At 42.1% G+C, this 21,522-nt stretch overlaps 2 protein-coding genes and 1 long non-coding RNA gene across 3 annotated transcripts; 1 reads left to right on the forward strand and 2 right to left on the reverse strand.

The window, feature by feature from the left end:
• Positions 1–1,780: 1,780 nt before the first annotated feature.
• Positions 1,781–18,912, reverse strand: LOC122667533. Its single transcript, XR_006333809.1, has 3 exons — positions 18,902–18,912; positions 9,418–9,430; positions 1,781–1,853 (listed from the first exon to the last, which is right to left on the reverse strand). It is a non-coding gene; the product is annotated as an uncharacterized LOC122667533 (long non-coding RNA).
• LOC122667530 (UV-B-induced protein At3g17800, chloroplastic-like) lies at positions 15,260–17,516 on the forward strand. The gene is made up of 3 exons (XM_043863831.1): positions 15,260–15,445; positions 16,171–16,469; positions 16,558–17,516. The coding sequence occupies exons 1-3, from the start codon at positions 15,302–15,304 to the stop codon at positions 17,396–17,398; spliced, it is 1,284 nt and encodes a 427-aa protein (XP_043719766.1). The 5' UTR covers positions 15,260–15,301; the 3' UTR covers positions 17,399–17,516.
• Positions 18,913–19,158: 246 nt separating the features above from the next.
• Positions 19,159–20,694, reverse strand: LOC122667531 (uncharacterized oxidoreductase At4g09670-like). The gene is made up of 2 exons (XM_043863832.1): positions 20,156–20,694; positions 19,159–19,879 (listed from the first exon to the last, which is right to left on the reverse strand). The coding sequence occupies exons 1-2, from the start codon at positions 20,639–20,641 to the stop codon at positions 19,259–19,261; spliced, it is 1,107 nt and encodes a 368-aa protein (XP_043719767.1). The 5' UTR covers positions 20,642–20,694; the 3' UTR covers positions 19,159–19,258.
• Between the last annotated feature and the right edge of the window lie 828 nt (positions 20,695–21,522).

Raw genomic sequence — 21,522 nt, forward strand, 5'->3', positions numbered from 1 at the left:
TTTACTCCATTGATTTATGCACCCTGACATCATCAGGCCTTGACATTGGGTATGCTGTGGATCGGGACACTGTATCTGGGATCCTGGTAGTATTGGGATGATACTTGTCGTCCCAGTCACCCCATTTCTTGTAATTTATCCTTTATTGGGATGGGGGCGTGACAGTTTCTCTATGAGAGTCACAAAGGGTACATGATTCATAAATGTTGATGAACTGGGAGATGGAAGTCCGAGTTTGAACTCCATTTTTTAGGATTTTATAAAGAAAGAGTTTGAATTTTGGGTGAATATTAAGGGTCCAAAGAATTTTCCAGAGATTCTTTGGTGGGTGATGGGATTGTTGGGGTGGAGTATGAGGTGGTAAAGAGAGGAGGCGGGTTGCAGTTTTGGTTGTAAGTGTCCCATTTTTAGTAAAGGGGCAGATTAGGAGATCATCATGTGTTGAATTGGAAAGAGGGATTTTAAGGATTTGGGTGGCCATGTGGGGTGGGAAAAGGGACATGATATGGGATGAGTTCCATGCGCGGCCACACATGAGGTCAGAGACTAAGGAAAAAGGTGGTCGAAGGTTTGGGGGTGGCCAAAGTGTAAGGTGGTTGATGGTCTGGAATCCATTGAAAATCCCAAATAGGGATTGAGGTACCAGTACCAACTTTCCATTGGGTAAACTTTCTGAGCATCGGGAGTGTATGTGGGATACTATTCCAAATCCATGATCCCTTCTTAGGTTTGAAGATAGTGTTTAAGGGTGAGGAATGGGGAAAATATTTAGCTTTGAGAAATTTGCTCCAAAGTGAAGATGGATTCTTGATCATATGCCATCTAAGTCGAAGAAGGAGGGCTTCATTTTGGGTGGATGACAATCTGAACCCAAGGCCCCCAAAAGACTTAGGCTGGCAAATGGCTTTCCAAGGGATTAAGGAAATTTTCCTTGCATTTAGTGTGCCTCCTTTCCAGAAATAGGCATTGATGGAATCAAGGGATGAGTGAAAGGATTTGGGTAGCAAAAAACAGGACATGAGATAGGTGGGTATAGAACAGATCACAGATTTTAGAAGGATCATTCTACCCGCTTGGGATAGCAGAGATGTTCGTGAATAAGTAGTTGGTGAGGGATATAAGTCAATAGAATGTTCCCTTGCTTCCATTCTTTTAGCCAAAACATGAGTTGGTGTTTGGTCTTCAAAAGGAACTGCAAATGGTTGTTGTAATCAGCCTGATCTAATTATGTTGCAATTGAGGTAGCTAGTATTTCAAAATGGGTGCATTTTGCTTGAGTCATAGCTAGGGACAGGATCAGACATCCTGTTCATATGGTCACCCCATTGTATTTTGCTAGTATGGCAAAATGTCATTTTTCTATATATATATAGAAAAACTGGATTGTTACCGGAGGAAGATTGGGTGCAGGAGGAGTAGGAAAAACTGGTGGACAAGGCTTCTAATCTAATGGGGCATCTTACATATTTAAATTTCCTACTTGCTACCAATCGCTTTTTTGTTTCTTCCCGGCTCTATAATCAGTCCAGTAGCAAGTGGTGAAGTACAATTATGGATTCTGATTGTGAAGAAGAAACAAAATAAGATCAAATTAAGCTACATGTTCGAGGGAAGATTAAAAAGAAAGAGAAACATAAAATTTAGAATAAAAACAGGTGTTGGTCTGGTTTTGGTCACAAAGTCTCTGTTCTCACATGACATGTAAGCATCTACGATCAACAAGCTATGCCTATGGATGTTGCCGCTACTGCCGTCACAGTTATAGCAACAAGTCTTGCAACATCACGAGGGAGCTAATGTCCATGAGCCATCATTGATTTGTAGATCTCAACCATCACCTTCTCATTGTACTCCTTCATTGTTGCGGATTTTCCCATCCGAAACCCACCACCTCTACCACCGCCATAGCCAGAGATGAAAATCCTAGAGGTTGCAAATGCAAGCAGCATCTTCACATACCCATCCCTAAGTCTCTGGAAGAACTTCTTTGGTGAGTTTATTCCGGTGAAGAACCGGAGCTTTGGTGTTACCTTGATCCGCCAAAAATGAAACCTCACTAGACCCAATCCTTATCTCTTACCGCTACCTCTTGCTGAGTCCTCTCCCATTGTCATCGTCGGGGTTGTGCTCGACGTCAAGAGAGGGAGGAATGAGAGGAGAGAGAATCGGGTTAGCTGGGGCTAGGTTAGGGTTGGGTGGGTGAATAACATGGATTCAAATCTAACCGTTGGATTAAAACCTGCCAGGTGTCGGTTTTCTAAGGGGGGATGGGGAACTTGAGTGGATAAAAATCCGATTTGGTTCGCCGTTGCATAATTTCTTGGGGCCACCCGCCTGAGGCTCACTAGGGCCCAGAAGCTCCAGGTTCGTGCGTGGAGTGGGGGTCATGTACGAGCCCGAGGAGATTTAGTCGGCCTAAAGTTGGATACCCCTCCTGTCTCCAAAAAAAAAAAAATCCGACTTGGAGCTGTTTTAATTGAAGGGCAAAATTACCATTTAAATTTTATGCTTAACACCAACAACTTAAAGTTGTCGAGCGTATATTTTAAAAACACAAGGGTCATACTGTATTTAGAGCAAACCTCAAGGGGTCACAGTGTAATTTACCCTATTTATTATCATATATTTCTATGAAAGACGGTTCTTTGAGCAAGCAGAGCACTTTACACCCTCTCACATACCATAGATGTAAGGGTTCTTATATCGCATATGTGAGGGTTCATCACCAATATCGTAGATGTTTGAAAACCTTGCCTAGTAGGAAGGAGAAAATGCTTCTTGGACCGTTGCACACCTCCTCTTTTTTTTTTTTTATCCTTCGTTGACAATGGAGATGGGTATGGGGGGAGAGTGTTAGGATCTGGGAACAGATGGGTGATAATACTACTTCGAGGGTAGTAACCTCCTTAAGAGAAATAGAGAAGACAGAAAATTGGCTCATGCCTTTCATTACTATTCATACTCCTTTATATAAGAAGCCTTACAATTTAGTTAGAACAATCTGATATGCTCAACCCCTTTAGTGACAACTCACACTCTAACCATTTTTACTCATAGTCGCTTAAGAATACATGCTTCATTCTCTGGCGCATGCTCCTTCGTAGTGTTGCTATTTACGTGACTCCATCCCTATCAGCTGTCTTGTTGGCCTGGCCATGTACGTCACCCAGTATTGTAACATTGCCACCTGCTTGGGAAGGAACCTTGTCCTCAAGGTTCAAATATGGGTAGAGGTGTTGAAGCTGTGAGACATCCTCCCAAGTAGCTTCTTCCAAAGCAAGATCCTGCCACTGAACCAGTGCCTGAGACACCCACTGGCCCTGCTGTTTGATGCGCCTGAAGTTGAGAACTGCTAGTGGCGTGGGTGTAGCATCCTCATTCTCAACTTAAAGAGGGGTTGGCAATGATTGAGAAGTGGGATCCCCATGACATTTCTTTAGAAGGGAGATGTGAAAAACAGGATGTATCTTGGCCTCCTGGGGAAGTTCCAACTCATAAGCCACCTTGCCAATCCTTCGTACTACTGCAAATGGTCCAAAGAAACGTCGGCCAAGCTTTTGATTGAGGCGTAGGGCAACCGACTGCTGTCAATATGGCTGTAACTTCACAAAGACCCAATCCCCAACTTCAAACTGTTTATCAAGCCATCCTTTGTCAGCCTACTGTTTTATACGCGCCTGGGCACGGTGAAGATTGGTCTTGAGCACATGGAGAATTTCATCTCTAGTCTTTAAGTCCTGATCCACTGCCTCCACCTCTGAAGTTCTAGGTATATACCTAATGAGAGTTGGGGGAAGACAACCATAAAGAGCTTGGAAGGGGGTCATCCCTGCGGAGTGATGGTAGGGGGTGTTATACTAATTTTTAGCCCAAGTTAGGAATTTCGCCCACTGCTTTGGAGTATCCATGACAAAACTACGGAGGTACATTTTAAGACAACGATTCAAAGCTTCTATCTGTCCATCCGACTGCGGGTGATACGCTGTACTCATGGCTAGAGATGTACCCTGTAACCGAAACAGTTCTTTCCAAAATGAACTCAGAAATAGGGGGTCGCGGTCACTCACAATTGTCCTTGGAAGGCCATGCAATCTGGTGATCTGCGTTGCAAAGACCTCGGCGACCTTATGACTAGTGAAACCGTTGGCTAATGCGCAGAAGTGGGCATATTTCGTGAGTCTATCAACCACCACTAGAATTGTTGATTTCCCCAGAGAAGTAGGCAACCCTATAATGAAATCCATTGCCACGTCTTCCCAAACTTGTTCAGGTATGGGGAGGGGTTGCAAGAGTCCTGCTGGGGATGTGGTTGATGCCTTAATTTGTTGGCAGACTTGACATTGGGCCACAAACTATTTAATGGTTTGGCGCATGCCCCTCCAATAGAGATTAGCAGCAATTCTATTATATGTGCGCATAAACCCAGCGTGACCCCCAGTGGGTGAAGAGTGGAACTCCCTTAGGAACATGGAGCAGAGAGAGGAGGACGACCCAATAACCAGTCTCTTGTTGTAAAAGAGCAGTCCATCTTTCAATGAATAGCCAATATAAGCTGATGGGTTTGTCTGGAGACCATTACAAACATCCTGGAGCTCTGGCAACGTGGCAACTTCAGACCGTAATTGAGGCAAAAAATCTGGAATTGCAGATGTGAAGGCGAGGATGGACCCTTCTGTGGATGGTGGTCGGGACAAGGTATCAACCACCGCGTTGTCCTTGCCGGGACGATATGAGATTTTGAACACAAATCCCAGAAGTTTCGATAACCATTGTTGCTATTCAGAGGTCTGAATCTTTTGTGTTGTTAATTCCTTCAAGCTGCGCTGATCAGTACGAATAATAAATTTTCGGCCCAGCAAATATTACCGCCAACGCATCACAACTTGTGTTGCGTAAATCTCTCAAACATAGGTGGAGGTGGCTTGCATGTGAGGCGAGAGTTTCTTGCTGAAATAAGCAACTGGATGATCATGCTAGGATAATATTGCTCCTATACCCTGCCAGACGCATCAGTCTCGACCACGAAGGTTGCAGAAAAATCCGATAAAGCCAGAACCGGCACTGTCGTCATGGCAGTGCGTAAAGCCTCGAAGGCACTCTGCGCTGTAGTGTTCCATTCGAATCCCCCTTTTTTGAGCAAATCCGTCCGGGGAGCGGCAATATTGGAAAAACCCCGAATGAATCGACGATAATACCCTGTAAGACCGAGAAATCCTCGCAATCCCTTAAGGCAAGTTGGAAACGGCCAATCAAGCATGGCTATGATCTTCGCTCGATCCATTTCCACCCCTTTGGAGGAGACGATATGGCCCAGGTACTCGATAAAATGTTGCTCAAACTCACACTTTGAGGGCTTGGCAAACAGAGAGTGTGCAGCCAAGGTCTGCAGAATAGTGCGTAGATGTTCTAGATGCTGAGACCAAGTGGAGCTATATATGATCAAAAAAAATAAGAACAAACTTCCGCAAGAACGGCCGAAAAACGTCATTCATCATGGCCTGAAAAGTGGAGGGGGCATTTGTGAGCCCAAATGGCATCACAAGGAATTCATAGTGGCCGTCATGGGTCCTGAAAGCTGTTTTGTGGACGTCACCGGCACGGACGCGTATTTGATGATATCCAGCTCGAAGGTCCAATTTAGAGAAGAACATAGCACCGTGCAACTCATCGAACAATTCATCCACAGTGGGAATGGGAAAACGATCTTCCATGGTCACGGCATTAAGAGCCCTGTAATCTACGCAAAATCTCCAGGTCCCATCTCATTTCCGCACTAATAACACTGGGGAGGAATATGGGCTGGTACTCAGACGGATGATGCCGGACTGTAACATCTCAGCTACCAATCATTCGATCTCGGTCTTTTGGAAATGGGGATAGCGGTATGGTTGCACATTGACTGGCTCCATCCTTGGTTGTAGAAGAATTGCATGATCCTGTGGGCGATGTGGTGGCAATTCCTTAGGAGCTTAAAAAATAGAGTGATAAGAATTGAGAAGGGCTTCCAGATCTGCATTGACAGGTTGTATAGGTGGTGAAGCCGTGGATGGGAGAAACTCCAGGTGGAGGAATGTAGCCAAGGCATCCATCTCAACCAATCGATGGGGCTGATGAAGCTACAGCTGGGATGGCAGTGGTGGTGCTGTCCCCTAAAGGAGAACAGTATTGTCGCCATCGTGGAACTGCAGTGTGAGCTTGGCGTAATCAAATAGCACTGGACCAAGCTACGAGAGCCATTGTACACCCAAGATGACATCGGCACCTGCCAAAGGTAAAACGAACACATCAATAAGGATAGGGTGGTCATTAAGTAGGACCTGCAACTGTCGTACAATGCCTTCGGTGGTTTGCCGAGCACCATTCCCCACTAACACCTTCACGGGGGTTGTTTCTTCGATCAAAAGACTGAGGTGATGAGCCATGTGGGACTGCAGGAAATTATGGGTGCTGCCGCTGTTGACCAACACCTAGACTGGCACTCCAGCGATGACGCCGATGAAGTGCAGTGTCATGGGGGAGGAGTGACCATTCAGTGCGTGGAAGGAGATTTTCGTTGCAAGGAGATTCTCAGGGGGTGGATCTGGAGCAGTGAGATCCACTTCGTCAATGGTCGGAGGCGAAAGATCCTTGTCTTCATCGTATTCCAGGAGAAAAAGTTGTTGAGCCTTACAGAGATGCCCCAGGGAATACTTTTCATCGCAATTGTAACAAAGCCCCCGATTGCGGCATTGTTGCATTTCCACAGGTGAGAGGCGCTTTATCGGGAAACAGGGAGGAGTAGAGGCAGTGATCAAATTTGCCAGTGGTGCCGGTAAAGACAAAAGTGGGCCACGTGGAGTCGACGAACGAGACTGGAAGCAACGAGTCTCGTTGAATTTAGACTCCTGTAGACGTGCAAGTCCCACCGCTTGCGCCATCGACGTAGGACGAAACGCCAAAACCTCGTTGCGTATGTTAGTCTTCAACCCTGAGATAAAACAACTGAGCAGGAACGAGGGTGAAACATTGTAGATGCGATTGGCTAGAGTTTCAAAGCTCGTCTGGTACTCTGCAATAGAGGCAGTCTGTGTAAGCTTAGCCAAAGCGCCCTGTGGATCGTCAAATTTTGATGGGCCGAAGCGAATTTCCAGGGCTCTGGTGAAGGCATGCCAGGAAGTAAATTGGGTGTTGCGATGCATCCATTGAAACCACTGCAAAGCCGGTCCATCCATGTGAAAGGAAGAAACGATGAGGCGTTGGTCATCAATCGTGCCATGGTAGTCGAAGAAACGTCCAGCCTTAAAGATCTAGTCGAGAGGGTCGACACCATCGAAACGAGGGAACTCGATACGAACGGCCCGGGTCTGGATGGGAAGGGGAACAGGTGGTGGAGAAATGGAATTGGAAGATTGGCCCAGGGGAGATTCAGGACGGGAGTGGGAGGGAAGACGGAGGGCCTATTCAAGACGGCCATCCATGGTGGTGAAGTTGGTGATGAGATAAGAAATGGATTGTTGTTGTTGGGTGAAACTATTCTGAAGGAAGTCGAGTTACTGGCCTTGAGTGGAAAGGGAATCACACAGAGACTTGACAGCGTCGTCGAGTTGACGGAGGCGGGTACCTTCAGCCATGGCGGGGGGAGTTTCAGGCTCAATGAAAGCACCAATTTGTTAGGATCTGGGAACATATGGGTGATAATACTACTTTGAGGGTAGTAACCTCCTTAAGAGAAACAGAGAAGACAGAAAATTGGCTCATGCCTTTCATTACTATTCATACTCCTTTATATAAGAAGCCTTACAATTTAGTTAGAACAATCTGATATGCTCAACCCCTTTAGTGACAGCTCACACTCTCTAACCATTTTCACTCATAGTCCCTTAAGAATACAGGCTTCATTCTCTGGCGCATGCTCCTTCGTAGTGTTGCTATTTACGTGACTCCATCCCTATCAGCTGTCTTGTTGGCCTGGGCATCCACGTCACCCAGTATTGTAACAGAGAGGGTTCAGAGAGAGAGAGTGTGTGTGTGTGTGTGTGTGATTGATTGAGAGAGAGAGAGAGAGAGAGTCGGGTGAAGGACTGGGCTGGATTGTGTACAGAAGGAGTGTCGCAAGGGGTGCTACAATCGGGGATGGATGCAGGGGAGAGAGAGAGAGAGAGAGAGAGAGAGAGAGAGAGAGAGAGTCGGGAGGGTTAGGGACTTAGGGGAATAGGATAACATAGGGAATAAAGTAGGGAGGGTTCGCATAAACCAACAGACCGACTCAATAAAGAGGATTTATGAGCACTAACAGGGGGTGTGCTACAATAATATGGGTAAGGGCGTGCAGTTTGAGTTTTAATCTGGCATTGTAGGAAAATCAAATCTATATATTTATTATCATATATCTCTATGAAAGAGGGTTCTTTGAACAATTCGAGTGCTCAGAGAGGATTCAAATCTTCCACGACCTAGGCTATAGTAGCCTTCTTTCGGCCCTACAACCTGAGCGTGACACTTGTAAAGTGAAGGATCCAACGGTCAGTTTTTAAAAGTTTGAAAACTTTGAGTTAAAAGCGGTTTAGGCATTCAACCAAGCCGGACCAGTCTGGGTTTACTAAACCGGACCAGTTTACAACTAAAATAAAAGAAACGAAACATACCCCATCGTCCTCATTTCAAATCTAAAACGCTCCATTCTTCTTCCCAGCGAAACAAGCTTTATCTTCTTCATCCTCTTTCGAACCTACCCCGATCGTCTTCCTCCTCTGGCTCCTTAGTGAAGAAATCTGTCTCTCTTACGTCCTCTGGTCTGGCAAAGTTTGAAGGTGGGAACAAAAATCACAAAATTCCAGATATGGATCTGGGAAAGATTTGAGAGCTTTAAACGACCTTGGTTCAAGCTTCTGGGTGGAGAAATGACAATGTAAGTCTCTCTCTCTCTCACACAAACTTTGTCGTTTCTTTGTTATCTCTCTCTCTCTCTCTCACAAACTCGATCTACCTTGGGTTTATCGCCCAATAACAGGGCAATGTAAGAACTCTGTTTCAAACTGAATCTCTGTTATCCTTCTCTCTTTTTTGTTTGTTCTCTATATTTTGTAGAAGATCTGTCTCACAAACTTGATTTCAAGAGGTTATCTCTCTCATTCTCTCTGTTTGTGTGTAGATGTGAGGGTTTTGCCACATATTCCGGATTATGAATAATAATCATAATCAGTCCAATAAGAAAGGGGAATTTATCAATCCCTTAAAATGAACCTATATTTACGTAATAAACTCCCCTCTCCTCTGGAATCTGATTTCTCACATAAAACAAACTTTCACTTATTCTTTTCCCCACTTTTTAAAATATTTAGACTACCCCTTAATTTGATTCCTCTTTTTGTATATTTGAGCATGTTCTTTATATATTCATTTCAAGCTGTAGAATCCATTACAGTGTTTATGAAAAACTTTCTCTCTCTCTCTCTCACCATGTCATTTGTGTTGTACCCTATTGATTTTCTCTGAATTTTTATAGGGGTTAGATTTAAATTTGTTAAGCTATGATATCCCCCCTTAACTCTTCTGTGTAAATTTTTGTTCTAATTTCACCCATTTTAGTTAGAGTTATTCTTGTGAATTTACATGGTCTTATATTTATTTACCACCATATTGTAGAAGAATAATTTATCCTTATTCTTTGATGTCATTGACTTAGACTTTTTATTCATTAGAGAAGTAATTGGATAACTATGTACTCCTTATATCATAATAGTCTCTGGTATACACTTGGACATAATTAAGAGTTGGATAGTTCTTACCATTTGGCCGGAACTATAAATTGGTTTACACTTAGCACATAATTCTCATGTATGTATCATTTTTCAGGTTGTGCAGGTTCATCATCACCCTTGAGAGAGACTCTAAGCTAGTAACGGGTAGGATCAGGGATTTACAGTTCTATTCTTTAATCTCACTATTGCAGATTTGCCAAGCTCTTGTACAAGGCTGAACCCTCATACCATGTCTGTATTGAGGATCAGCCAAGAAGGGGAAGTTTGTTCCAAGTATACCATGGACCTAGGTTTGTGAAGGGAAGTTCCCTTGTATAACCATATTTCCCTCTTTTATGTGTTCTATCTAGGATTTCTTCTTCTTTTTTTTTGGGTAAATTACACATCACCCCTTAGTTTTCAAATGAAACTCAAATCACCTCCTGGTTTTTGAAAATACTCATCCGTCTCGTCCTCTACAGTAACGGTGTTAGTTTGCTGTTAGTTATTGGTGTAAAAGAATTATTTTACCCTTGTACTAAAACATTAGAATTAAATTTACAATGCTACCCCTCTTTCATCTTCAACAGTTTAACCTAAAACACCCCAACCCTTTCCTGCAACTCCGCTGGCAGCACTGCCACCGCCGCCTCTACTTCGCTTTAGCCCTGTGGTCCATTCGTAGTATGCCCATGCTCTCTAGATCTCTCTCTGTCGTCTGCTTCCTTGCAATCCAAACCTGGTCAACGAGCCGATTGAGTTGGAGAAAACGATCCCCTAGAGCTGGAACTTCCTGTTATTGTACGCCATTAGAATACCTCTGCCCAAACCCGACGGACATGAATTTGTGATCCTGTTTTTCCCCACTTCTTTCTTCCTCCAGAGGTCTGGTTATGTCCGCCTCTTCAATCCGTCTCAATCTCTGCTCTATTATTTCCAAATGATTTTCTGGTTTTATCTTTTATTTGTTCCTAAAAATTCCAATCAAAGAACAATAGCTCTTGTAATACCCGTAACTAAAAATGGATCTATTACTTGTTTTTTATAAGAAACAAGCGGCCTCCTCCCACCTTCTCCATCCTCTGTAGATATACCTCTGAAATATTAGAGAAACAACTTCCGCAAACTCCACCATCACCATGACTAAAAATGGCACTACATCCCAATCTGAAATAAAGTCCCTTCAGTGAAGGAAATATTTCCGCTTTGTTGTTTGTTGGGAATCAAAATCTTGGAAATCTGATATTTGAGAATGTCTGAGAACTTGTTGAAGACGATTTTTGGGTTCTTTGTATGTTAACCGCTTGTTATTAGAATTAGAAGAAGAAAAAGACTATTTTGGAGATTTTGTTTCTGGTGTTCGCTGGGAAATTCGGAGGTTATCGATGAAATACCAGAGATTCTGGAGAAGATTTAGTGAAGATCAAAATAGTCGTTTGGGTTCCTGTCACCGGAATCAAAGTCGTGCTCTTCTCCTTTTTCTTCTCTCCGATGATCTCCGGTGAACTTCTGCTTGAGATTGAGTTGCAGGTGTGAGGAAGAGGATGAATTTTGAGGTTTTTAGTTACAAGGGTAAAATCGTAAATCAACACTAGTCAAGGGTAGTTTAGGGATTTAAATTTTACATCATCACATCACCCCCTGGTTTTCAAACCAAACTTAGATCACCCCTTGGTTTTTGAAAAAACTCAAATTACCCCCTCTATAGTAACGATGTTAGGCTACTGTTAGTTATTAGTGTGAAAGGACTATTTTACCCTTGTACTAAAACATTAGAATTAAATTTACAATACTATCCTTCCTTCATCTTCAACATTGGTCAAGGGTAGATTACACGTCACCCCCTGATTTTCAAACGAAACTCAGATCACCCCTTGGTTTAAAAAAAAACTCAAATCACCCCCTCTACAGTAACGGTGTTAGGCTGCTATTAGTTATTGATGTGAAAAGACTATTTTACCCTTATACTAAAACATTAGAATTAAATTTATAATACACTGCTAAAGGGTAGTTTAGGGATTTAAATTTATTTAACAATGCATGTCATTATTGATTGAATGAAATCATTTTACCTTACATGGCAAACTATTTTAGTCAAATGTCTTTGTTTTCTTCCTCCCACTACGTCTCCAAATTGTTCCATCGATCCTCATCTGTGACTAGTCACTCTGCCGAATCTGGATGAAGAAGACGTTTCCAACATACTCCAACCAGATGGAATCATCTCGATAGCATGTTTGTCAAAGGTGGGACTTACAGGGTGGGGCAAGGTGGTCGCAGGGTTGTAGCAGGGGTGGGGTGAGGGCACTATCAGGAGTGCGATGGAACGTCCATCCCAGATGGTTCGCTGCAGTCCACCAAAGGAGAAGAAGAGGAAATTAAAGATAAGAATAAGTGTGTAAAGGGTGCTATTACTCCCTCTAGGGGAATCCGTCAGGGACACACTATATCACCTGCAATTTTTATTCTCTGTTCCCAAGCTCTCACTGCAGTTATTAGACAGGCAGAGATGGCTGGTACTCTTAGAGGAGTTAGAGTCTAGCACAGAGGAGACCCTATCACTCACCTTTTATTTGTTGATGATTGCCTATTATTTGCTAGAGTCAATTTGCAGGAGATTAACTCTCTAAAGGATTGCTTGGATCTTTATTGCAAGGCTACTGGGCAGGCCATTATTCTGCAAAAATCCAGTCTTACTTTCAGTCCAAACACTCATGATAGAATCAAGAGATGGTTCTCTAGGATTCTCAAGGTTAAACATGGAGACGGCCCGACTAAGTGCTTGGGTGTGCCTACCCATTTTGGGGTGTCGAAGAAGGAGGTCTTCAATGATATTAAGGAAAAAACCCTCTACAAGCTTCAAGGGTGGACGGAGAAACTTTTGTCTCATGCAGGGAAGGAAGTTCTGTTGAAGGCGGCGGTGGCTCCCATAGCTAACTTTGCTAGCTCTCACTTCAAATTGCCTGGTTCTTTTCATGACTCAATTAGAAAAGCTGCTACTAGATTCTATTGGGGCGAGGCGGAAGAGAAATAGAAGATCCATTGGATGTCTTGGCAGCGTCTTTGTAGGCCAAAGTCTAGAGGGTGTTTAGGTTTCAAAGATACAAAGCTTCAAAACCAAGCTTTACTCGCGAAAGCTGCCTGGAGATTATGGTCTAGCCCGGATTCTCATTGGGCCCTTTTTCTAAAGTCTATTTACTTCCCACATTGTGATTTCATGCAGGCTAAGATTGGGAATCGCCCTTTTTGGGGCTGGAGAAGTCTTCTTTTGGGCCGTGAAGCTCTATTGGAAGGCCTTGTTTGGAAAGTTGGTGATGGAACAAAGATAAATATATGGGAGGATAGATGGGTCCCAGCTCTGCCGATTTGTAAACTTCAACACCCTAAACCTGTCGGATGTGATCTTGTATTGGTCGCAGACCTTATTGATCTAGCAGCTCGAAGATGGAATCTCAGTCTGCTCAAATCGATCTTGCACCCATTGGATGTGGACGCTATTATCCAAATCCGTCTTAGTATTTTTCCTGGAGAGGACAGGAGGTGTTGGGGGGCTTCTAGTGATGGTCGTTTCTCTGTCAGATCTGCCTATCACTTGTTTGCTAAGAATGAAGAGCAGGACCTTTGGGCTAGGGTTTCAACTTCAAGGACTCGCCAGTGGGAACAAATTTCAGACTCAGTTTGGAACCGTATTTGGTCTATTAAAACTCTGTCGAAGATAAAATCCTTCCTTTGGCGAGCCTGCAATGAAGCTTTGGTATCGAGTGCTGGTTTGCTTTCTCGACAGATCAATATTGATCCAAGTTGCTTGAGGTGTGGAGCCTCCCCTGAATCGGGTGACCACATTCTGTTCGATTGCCCTTTCACACGGTGTGTCTAGTTTGGGAGCCCTCTGTAGTTTTTCCCTCCTGATGGTTCACCTCGGCTGGCAGATTGGATTCAAAGTTGGCACTTTTGGTTTAAACAGGACAAGAAGAAGGCTCAGGATTCTATTTCAAGAGCTTCCTTTCTCTATTGGTATCTCTAGAGGGCTCGAAATGAGTTGGCATTCAATGGGAAGCTATGGACTCCTTCAAAGGTTATTCAAATGGCTGAAAAGGCTTACCTAGAATTTGATTCAGTGGCCCATAAGTCTGATTTTCAAATGTCTAGTAGAAGCGAGGCCGTCCCTCCTACTACCCTCCACTGGTCCCCCCCTCCGGTGGGAGTGACAAAGGTCAACTGCGATGCAACGTTGCCAAAGGGTACTGCTAAGGGTGGATTGGGAGTGAGTTTCAGAGATCATACGGGCGCCCTTCTAAAGGTGAGGTCCCTCCCTCACCAGTTTGGCTCTATCATCCAAGGAGAGGTGCTTGCCATTCGTAGTGCTTTAACTACTGCTCTAGAGCTGGGTTTTGACAATATTCAGGAGGAAACAGACAGTAGGGACGCCAGTTCTTTTCATTGAAGGCAGGAAGACCTTGGTGTGGGAAGTGGAGGACCTTATCACTGACGTGCGAAGGCTTGCATCTTCTTTCTCCTCAGTTGTTTTTTCTTTTGTTCCAAGGGCTATGAATGTTGTCTTAGATGCCCTGGCTAGGAAGGCCCTGTCTCTTGGGTGCGCAACAGATTGGCCAGTTTTCATTCGGTGGCTTCAGGAGCTTTGTGTGACTGAAACTGTTGGTTGTTCCCCTTCCCTTCAGTAATATTCACTTTTACTAAAAAAAAAAAAGATAAGAATAAGAAATTAATAAAAAAACACAATTTATGAGAGTCGATTAATAGGTTAATTATGGGATAATTTGGCCATTACAAAACTGCAGGGGAGAAGAAGACGTATGAATTCAATTTATTGAGGGAATCAAAGATGTAACGAAAAACTGGTTTGAGTCTGAAAAAAACCTCTCGATGAAAGTAGGGGTAAGACTGCCTACATTTGGGTATGCCCTCCTAAAATATAATAAACAAATAATTTGAGACATTGAAAAACTTGAAAAAGGACAATCTTTGTGGGATGAAGGAAGGACAAATTTTTTTAAAGGTAATAGAATAACTAAAAAGGAGAACTGATGTGGCAATTTTAGAGATATGTATAAAAATAAAATGAGTAAAAAAGGATGTTAATTTTGGAGCCACAAAATTTTGTATGCTTTCAAGGAGAACTGATGTGGCAGTTTTAGAGACAAGTAGAAGCTCTCCGCTTAGAATTTGCTAATGCAATGTGGGCCATACGTGGGTCCCATACTAGATTTCCCATGAAGGCCCTAGATAAGCCCACTTCTTATGAAAAGATCTTCTTCTAAATTACCAAATTAACCTTTAATGCCTTCGTTCCACCGATCTCCTCTCTCCAAATGCCCACAGGTTTTTTCAGTAATTAACAACAAAGCTAGCTTCTATAGTACAAACAGTGTAATCGTTTCATCATCAACAAGTAACACAGACGACGACTTCTCCAACGCTTTTATCTCTCTCTCGCTCGCGCTGGGGGGTGTTCTCTTCGAAGGTATTGATGAAAATCTTTCTGATTGATATTTAAGGAATTTGGTTTCTGAATTTGGTTTCATGGAGGGTTTGTGTGTGTGGGAGTTTTTGCAGTTTTACGGATGGGCTCGGCAGCTGTTTTTCAATCGTCGTATGGGGTTTGTGAATCATCAAGCCTCGTGGTTAGATCGGGTCTTCTAGCGACTAGTTTACCTGATTTTGTGTGTTTCAATACTAAATTTCGTTATCCGAACGGCTTGATTAAGGTATGCGGAATTTTCTCCCTTTGTTGATTTTCGTTTTTTGTGCATTGATGGCTAACATGTTCGGATGTAATCATTAAAGTACGGGTTTCTTCTTTCTGGGGTCTATGAATGAAGTTTATGGCTTCCATTTTTATTTTTTCAATTAGAAATTTTGGGATAAGAATGTTTGTGTGTGTGTGTTTGTAGGGTTTATGAATGAGTTTTGCACTTTATTTTGTAGAGGAGTAGTAATTGAACACTGCAGTTGTTTGAAGAAGATCCCACAATTAGATTCTTTGTGATATCTTTATTTTCTCGATGAGTTAAGAAATCAATTACTAGTTTCCGCCCCCCCCCCCCCCAATAATCAACTGTAGCCGTGATTGAAGAACCCAAATGAAAAGGATTAGACATTTAAACAATAATTAATTATGTATTAAAAATTAGAGTAAACAGATAACTTTAGTTCTTTCTCAAGTAATTTGTTTTAAGCATAAATTTGATAGTCTCCCCCATCTGGTTGGGAGTTTGCTTGAGATAACTTGGTGTAGCAATTTTGGATTTTATAGATTTGTTGTACTTAAAGATTTGGAGCCAGTAAGAGTTGTTATGTAGAATAGCAAAAACGAAAGCTCTGTTAGTTTTTTTTTTTTCTGTTTGATTGGGGGTTTTGTTGAGAGTTCTTAGATGTTGAGAAATAGGCACTAAAGCTCAATTTTATTTCTTATTCGATTAATGGATGGCAGCATTCTCCTTCAATTGCTTTTCCCAAGCAAAGCCACAAGAAATCAATTTTCGCACAAAGAAAAATCCTTCTTGTAAGGGCCTCATCTTCATCTCATGAATCTGCAGAAGCAGCAACTCCAATCGCTCCTCTTGAATTGGAGTCTCCAGTTGGGCAGTTTCTATCTCAGATCTTGAAAAGCCATCCTCATCTGGTCCCTGCTGCTGTGGACCAGCAACTTGAACAACTTCAAACTGACCGTGAGGCTGAGAAACAGAAAGAAGAACCTTCTACTTCTGGCACTGATATCGTCTTGTACAGGTTGGTAGAAAGCCGCACCCCATGTGACTATTTTATTGTTATACTATTTATTTATTTATTTTGTCATTTTCCCTTCTGAAAATTATAGGAGAATAGCTGAGCTCAAGGCTAATGAGAGAAGAAAGGCTTTGGAAGAGATTCTATATGCACTAGTTGTGCAGAAATTCATGGATGCAAATGTATCTTTGATACCCGCAATATCCTCACTATCATCATCTGACCCTTCTGGCCGAGTAGACACATGGCCAAGTCAAGAGGAGAAGCTTGTGCAGGTGCACTCAGCTGAAGCCTATGAAATGGTCCAAAACCACCTGGCTCTCATTTTGGGGAATCGAGTTGCAGACTCTAAAACTACTGCACAGATAAGCAAACTCCGGGTTGGGCAAGTCTATGCGGCATCAGTAATGTATGGTTATTTCCTAAAGCGAGTTGATCAGCGGTTCCAGCTTGAGAAGACGATGAAAATCCTCCCAGATGGACTGAATGAAGAAGGGAGTAATAATGGAAATGCCATGATGGAGGAGATAAGACCCAGTGGTATTGAGGCGTCACCAGACTCTCCACATGTTGAGCAAACCTACACTGAGGTTTCACATGGTAACTTCAGTTCTGGGGGATTTGGGCATGGGATTAAGCCGTCACGACTAAGGACCTATGTGATGTCATTTGATGCCGAGACGTTGCAAAGGTATGCAACAATTAGATCCAAGGAAGCTGTTAGTATCATTGAGAAGCACACGGAGGCATTGTTTGGGAGGCCTGAGATTGTGATCACACCTGAAGGTACTATCGATTCTTCCAAGGATGAACTCATCAGAATAAGCTTTGGGGGTTTGAGGAGGCTTATGTTGGAGGCTGTGACTTTTGGGTCTTTTCTCTGGGATGTTGAGAGTTATGTTGATTCTAGGTATCATTTCGTAGCCAATTAGTTTGTTTTGCCCGTTTGCTTCTTCTACCGTATAAAAGGGAGAATGTTCTGTTCACTTGCATCTACTGCTTTTGAATAGTAGAGTTGCTACCCAAATTCTTAAGATAATCATTTGCTTTAAATTGGATTCGTGTCTGTAACTATTATGTCTAAATTGCAGCCAAAGCAAATGGACCCTGAATGTTGATCAGACTGCTCAGAGCCAGATATCTTAAATTTTATGTATTTGAGACATCATAGGCCCTAACATTTATTAAGATGTAGTTTTGAGTATGATGAATTCTAAATTTTGAATAGGATTCTGATTCTGTACTATGGACCAGATTTGAAGCAGCAGGTTTAAGTGTACATTGCCGGGGGGAGGGGATCTTAATGCTTTCATTATCATGGAAATCCCTCAAATTCTTGCTCACTTTTGTCTGCTGATGATTGAAACTCAGGATCAAAGATTTTTTGTTCATTCTTCAGGACAAACAAGAATTTGGATTCTAGGATTCTAGGATTCCTCTGGATTCCGGATTTTCTGGAAGCAAAATCCAGCCAAAAATGACCGTAGAATATCCATAGAATGTCCATTTGTTTGGCTAAGAATATCGATCGAATGTCCATCTTGTGGCTGACATGTATTGGAATTCTTCGTATTCATATATATAAATTCTTCCTCTTTTCTTTATTCTAGAGCATTGACTTTTTAATAAAAATTTTACTGTTTTATTTAGCCGGGTGACCAAATGGAAATACTTGTATGTGGTTGGATAACAGAAGCAAAATATTTTGCTAATATGAAGGAAATGAAACCTTGTGATGCTTTGACAAAGAAATTAAATAGGCATCAAATATGGAAATTCTGCAAGCTAAACATACTTTCTGAATTACACCTAAATCTCTAGGGCAGTCATAGAACACAAACTGAAATACATTATTTTGTAGACCCTGTTGAGCTAGTTCATTGGAATGTTTGTTCCGCAACCTATAGATGCTGAAAAGTACAAGAAAAATAACTTTCTAAAGCTTCCCCTTTGTCAGTCATCTAAATAAAGTTTATTTGATTGATATTTTCTTTGCATCTGATAGAACAGCAATAGACTCCCTCTTTGCACCAGAGCAAAATGACTACATGCCTCACTGGGAGAGCTTCTGCAAATTTAGGCTTTCCACTTTTCCAGTATAATACCTGCTTGCACCTGCTAAGATAAAACCTCTATTGTTGATACTCATAGCAATCCACCCAGCTCCTGTAATGCTGTTATTGCCTTTGAAGGCTCGTCATTAAAGTTAAGATTCTTACTTTAAGCCTTTGAGCATTAGATCTGATAGTTTCTCCTGTCTGTTGGAGAGAAAGCCTGAGGTTTTTTGGTGGATAGGATTTTCAGGATTGCAGATTTGTGCTGCTACAATCTAAGGAACAAATGAGTGTTGTAGATTTGTGCTACTTGAAGGTATGGGAGGAATAAGGAGTGTGGTGTAAAAGTTAAAACAGTGCTTTCTTCTGTTATGTTACCACTTCCCAGTCCATTACATGCTGGGGGTGGCTAAACCTAGCTTTGACCCAATTATTTTATGGGTTTAGTGCAACACGGAAATTGGTTTGGATTAATGGATAATATTCTTTTCCATTTAGTGTTATCTATTTGGAATAGGAATCCACCCATCCTTACTAGGTACTGCACTACTGCTTATTGATAAAATGAAACAATGAAACCTGCTCTTAATGGGTACTGCTTTTCAGTCTCAAAAGAAGCGGCCGTAGGCTAAGATTCATCAGGAATTATAAACTGTGGTTAACTATTACATGTCGAGACACTAGCTTTTCCTTTCTCCTTACATACCAGAACCCAACAGTGAGCTAGAATGCCAACAATCACAGGTCAACAGGCTTAAATCCAAGCTCAATAGATTTCATAACAGCATCCAGAACCAGTTGAGTCTTCCTACTAATCTCAGGCCATTTCCTATCAGGTTTGCACCCAGAGCTTCTAATGCTGTTGACCAGTGTTGCAAACTCTTGAACCATTAAAGCCTCTTGAGGAAGTTCTGAAGCCACTTGAACCTGGGTTGGTTTCAGATTCCAACCCAAGTGCAGTTCTGTAAATTTTGCCCCAGATGAGAAGTCAAATGAAGCAGAGTTCTCTTGGTAAGGGATGATGAAGTCTTTGAGATGAAGGGATCCGTTAGAACCATAGACAGCGAGGTCCATGGACACATTAGAGAGGAAAGAGCAGTAAAAAGTTGCAATCTTGATGTCCTGTTCTCCCCATTGGAAAGAGGCACCACAGGCCAAGATGACTCCGTCGGAATTGCAAGTTGGAAAAGGTAAAGCAGTTACAGTCTTCGGTAATTGGTAGTTGACCGCCCACAAGATGGCCATGATGCAATACCAACTTGTATCTCCCAATGCACCAAGGGCATCCAAGTCTGGCTTCACCCTTATGTTGTTCTCAAAGAATTCTTGAGTTTCTGAGAATGTTGATGTGCTATGTATCTGTACCCAGAAGAAAAGACATTTGCAGAACTGTGAAGAATTTTATGAAGGATCAGTAAACATAGATTATCTTTAGAATGTAGAGTCAAATTTCTTGATTTTGTGGTTCACAGATTCAATGCTGCAAATTGAAATTTCAATAGAATTCATCATGGATAGGCTTCTATTACTGTCCTTTCAGCTCTGTTTCATGGTTCAATAGTGTTTTAGGCTTCTAATGACTTGGGAACCAGTTAACTCAGATAACTCATAAACACATGTTAAGGCTAAACTTACCAATCTAAGCTGGCCAAAAAGCTTGGGATCAGATAACATCTCCTTCATCTTCTTAGTTCTAGGGTGATGCATCCACATGCTACCATCCATGAATTGCACTCCATTTGATTCACAGGCATTCAAGATCTGGTTCAGGTCAGCCACCTTCAGGGCTGTTGGCTTCTCCAGCAACAAGTGTTTCTTCGTCTGTGCTGCCAAGACTGCCCACTGGACATGAAGGGTTGTTGGAAGTGGCATATAAACAGCATCCACACATGGATCTTCGAGGACTTCTTCATAGCTTCCATAGATCTTAACAGTCTCTGATAAGCCATTCTCTGTCGCAAATTTCTGTGCCTTCTCGATCGAACGGCTTCCAATTGCATAGATGATCGAATTTGGAGCTAGATTTATAGCTCTGGATACTTTCTTTGCTATTTCTGCACATCCTATAATTCCAAAACGGACTGGATTATCCACCATGTTTGCTTTTTCTCTTCTGTTCATTCTTCTTCATAGCAGGAAGAAACGAAGTAGAGGAGTGAGACTTTGCTTAGTTTACGTCCACAATCCTTCATTTGGAAGTAGAGGATCTGGACTCATGGATGAGAGATGATTACGTGGATTAGTTTGTGTCTCTTATGCATGAAATTAAATTGCCCCTTATGTTGGTTGAAATTACAAGACCAAAGTCGGAGATTAAATCTGGTCCAATTTCATAACTTGGTTCCTCTCTACCCAAGTTATTAAATTCTGGGCCACCAACCATAGAGCAAAACTGCCCATATTTGAACCTTAGTTAGCAAATTCGGATTTGGGAATTATTCGGGAGAAGAATTAAGGGAAAATTACATGATTAGCTACTTTTGGGTTTTCATTTACAAAACTGTCCACCCTATGTTTGAGTTAACAAAAATAGACAAAAACAAGTTAAGGTTTATAAAACTGGACAAAATAGTGTCTCTCCCTTCCACACTTACTTTTTTAGACATTTTTACCCTTGTCATTGTCTTCTCGCCTAGGCATCCTTTGTTCCCTGTAACCCTACCCTTGTCCTGGCCACCGCCATTCTCTGCTACCCCAAGTAATAGAGGAAAAAAAAAAAAGAGATTTTTTTAGAAGGAAACTACCGAGGAAAGAAGGAGAATCACTGTTTTGTCTAGTTTTGTAAAACTAAACTTGTTTTTGTCTATTTTTGTTAACTCAAACATAGGGTGGACAGTTTTGTAAATAAAAACCCAAAAGTAGCTAATCATGTAATTTTCCCAAGAATCAATTGAAATAAAATTTGGGTTCGGATTAAAGATCCGGTCAAAAAAACGGCCAAAATAAAATTCGGGTTTGGATTCGGATTCAGGAATTATTCTTTTAAAAAATTCAAATTTGGA

The sequence above is a fragment of the Telopea speciosissima genome, chromosome 7, assembly GCF_018873765.1.
Source record: "Telopea speciosissima isolate NSW1024214 ecotype Mountain lineage chromosome 7, Tspe_v1, whole genome shotgun sequence".
Lineage (NCBI taxonomy): Eukaryota > Viridiplantae > Streptophyta > Magnoliopsida > Proteales > Proteaceae > Telopea > Telopea speciosissima.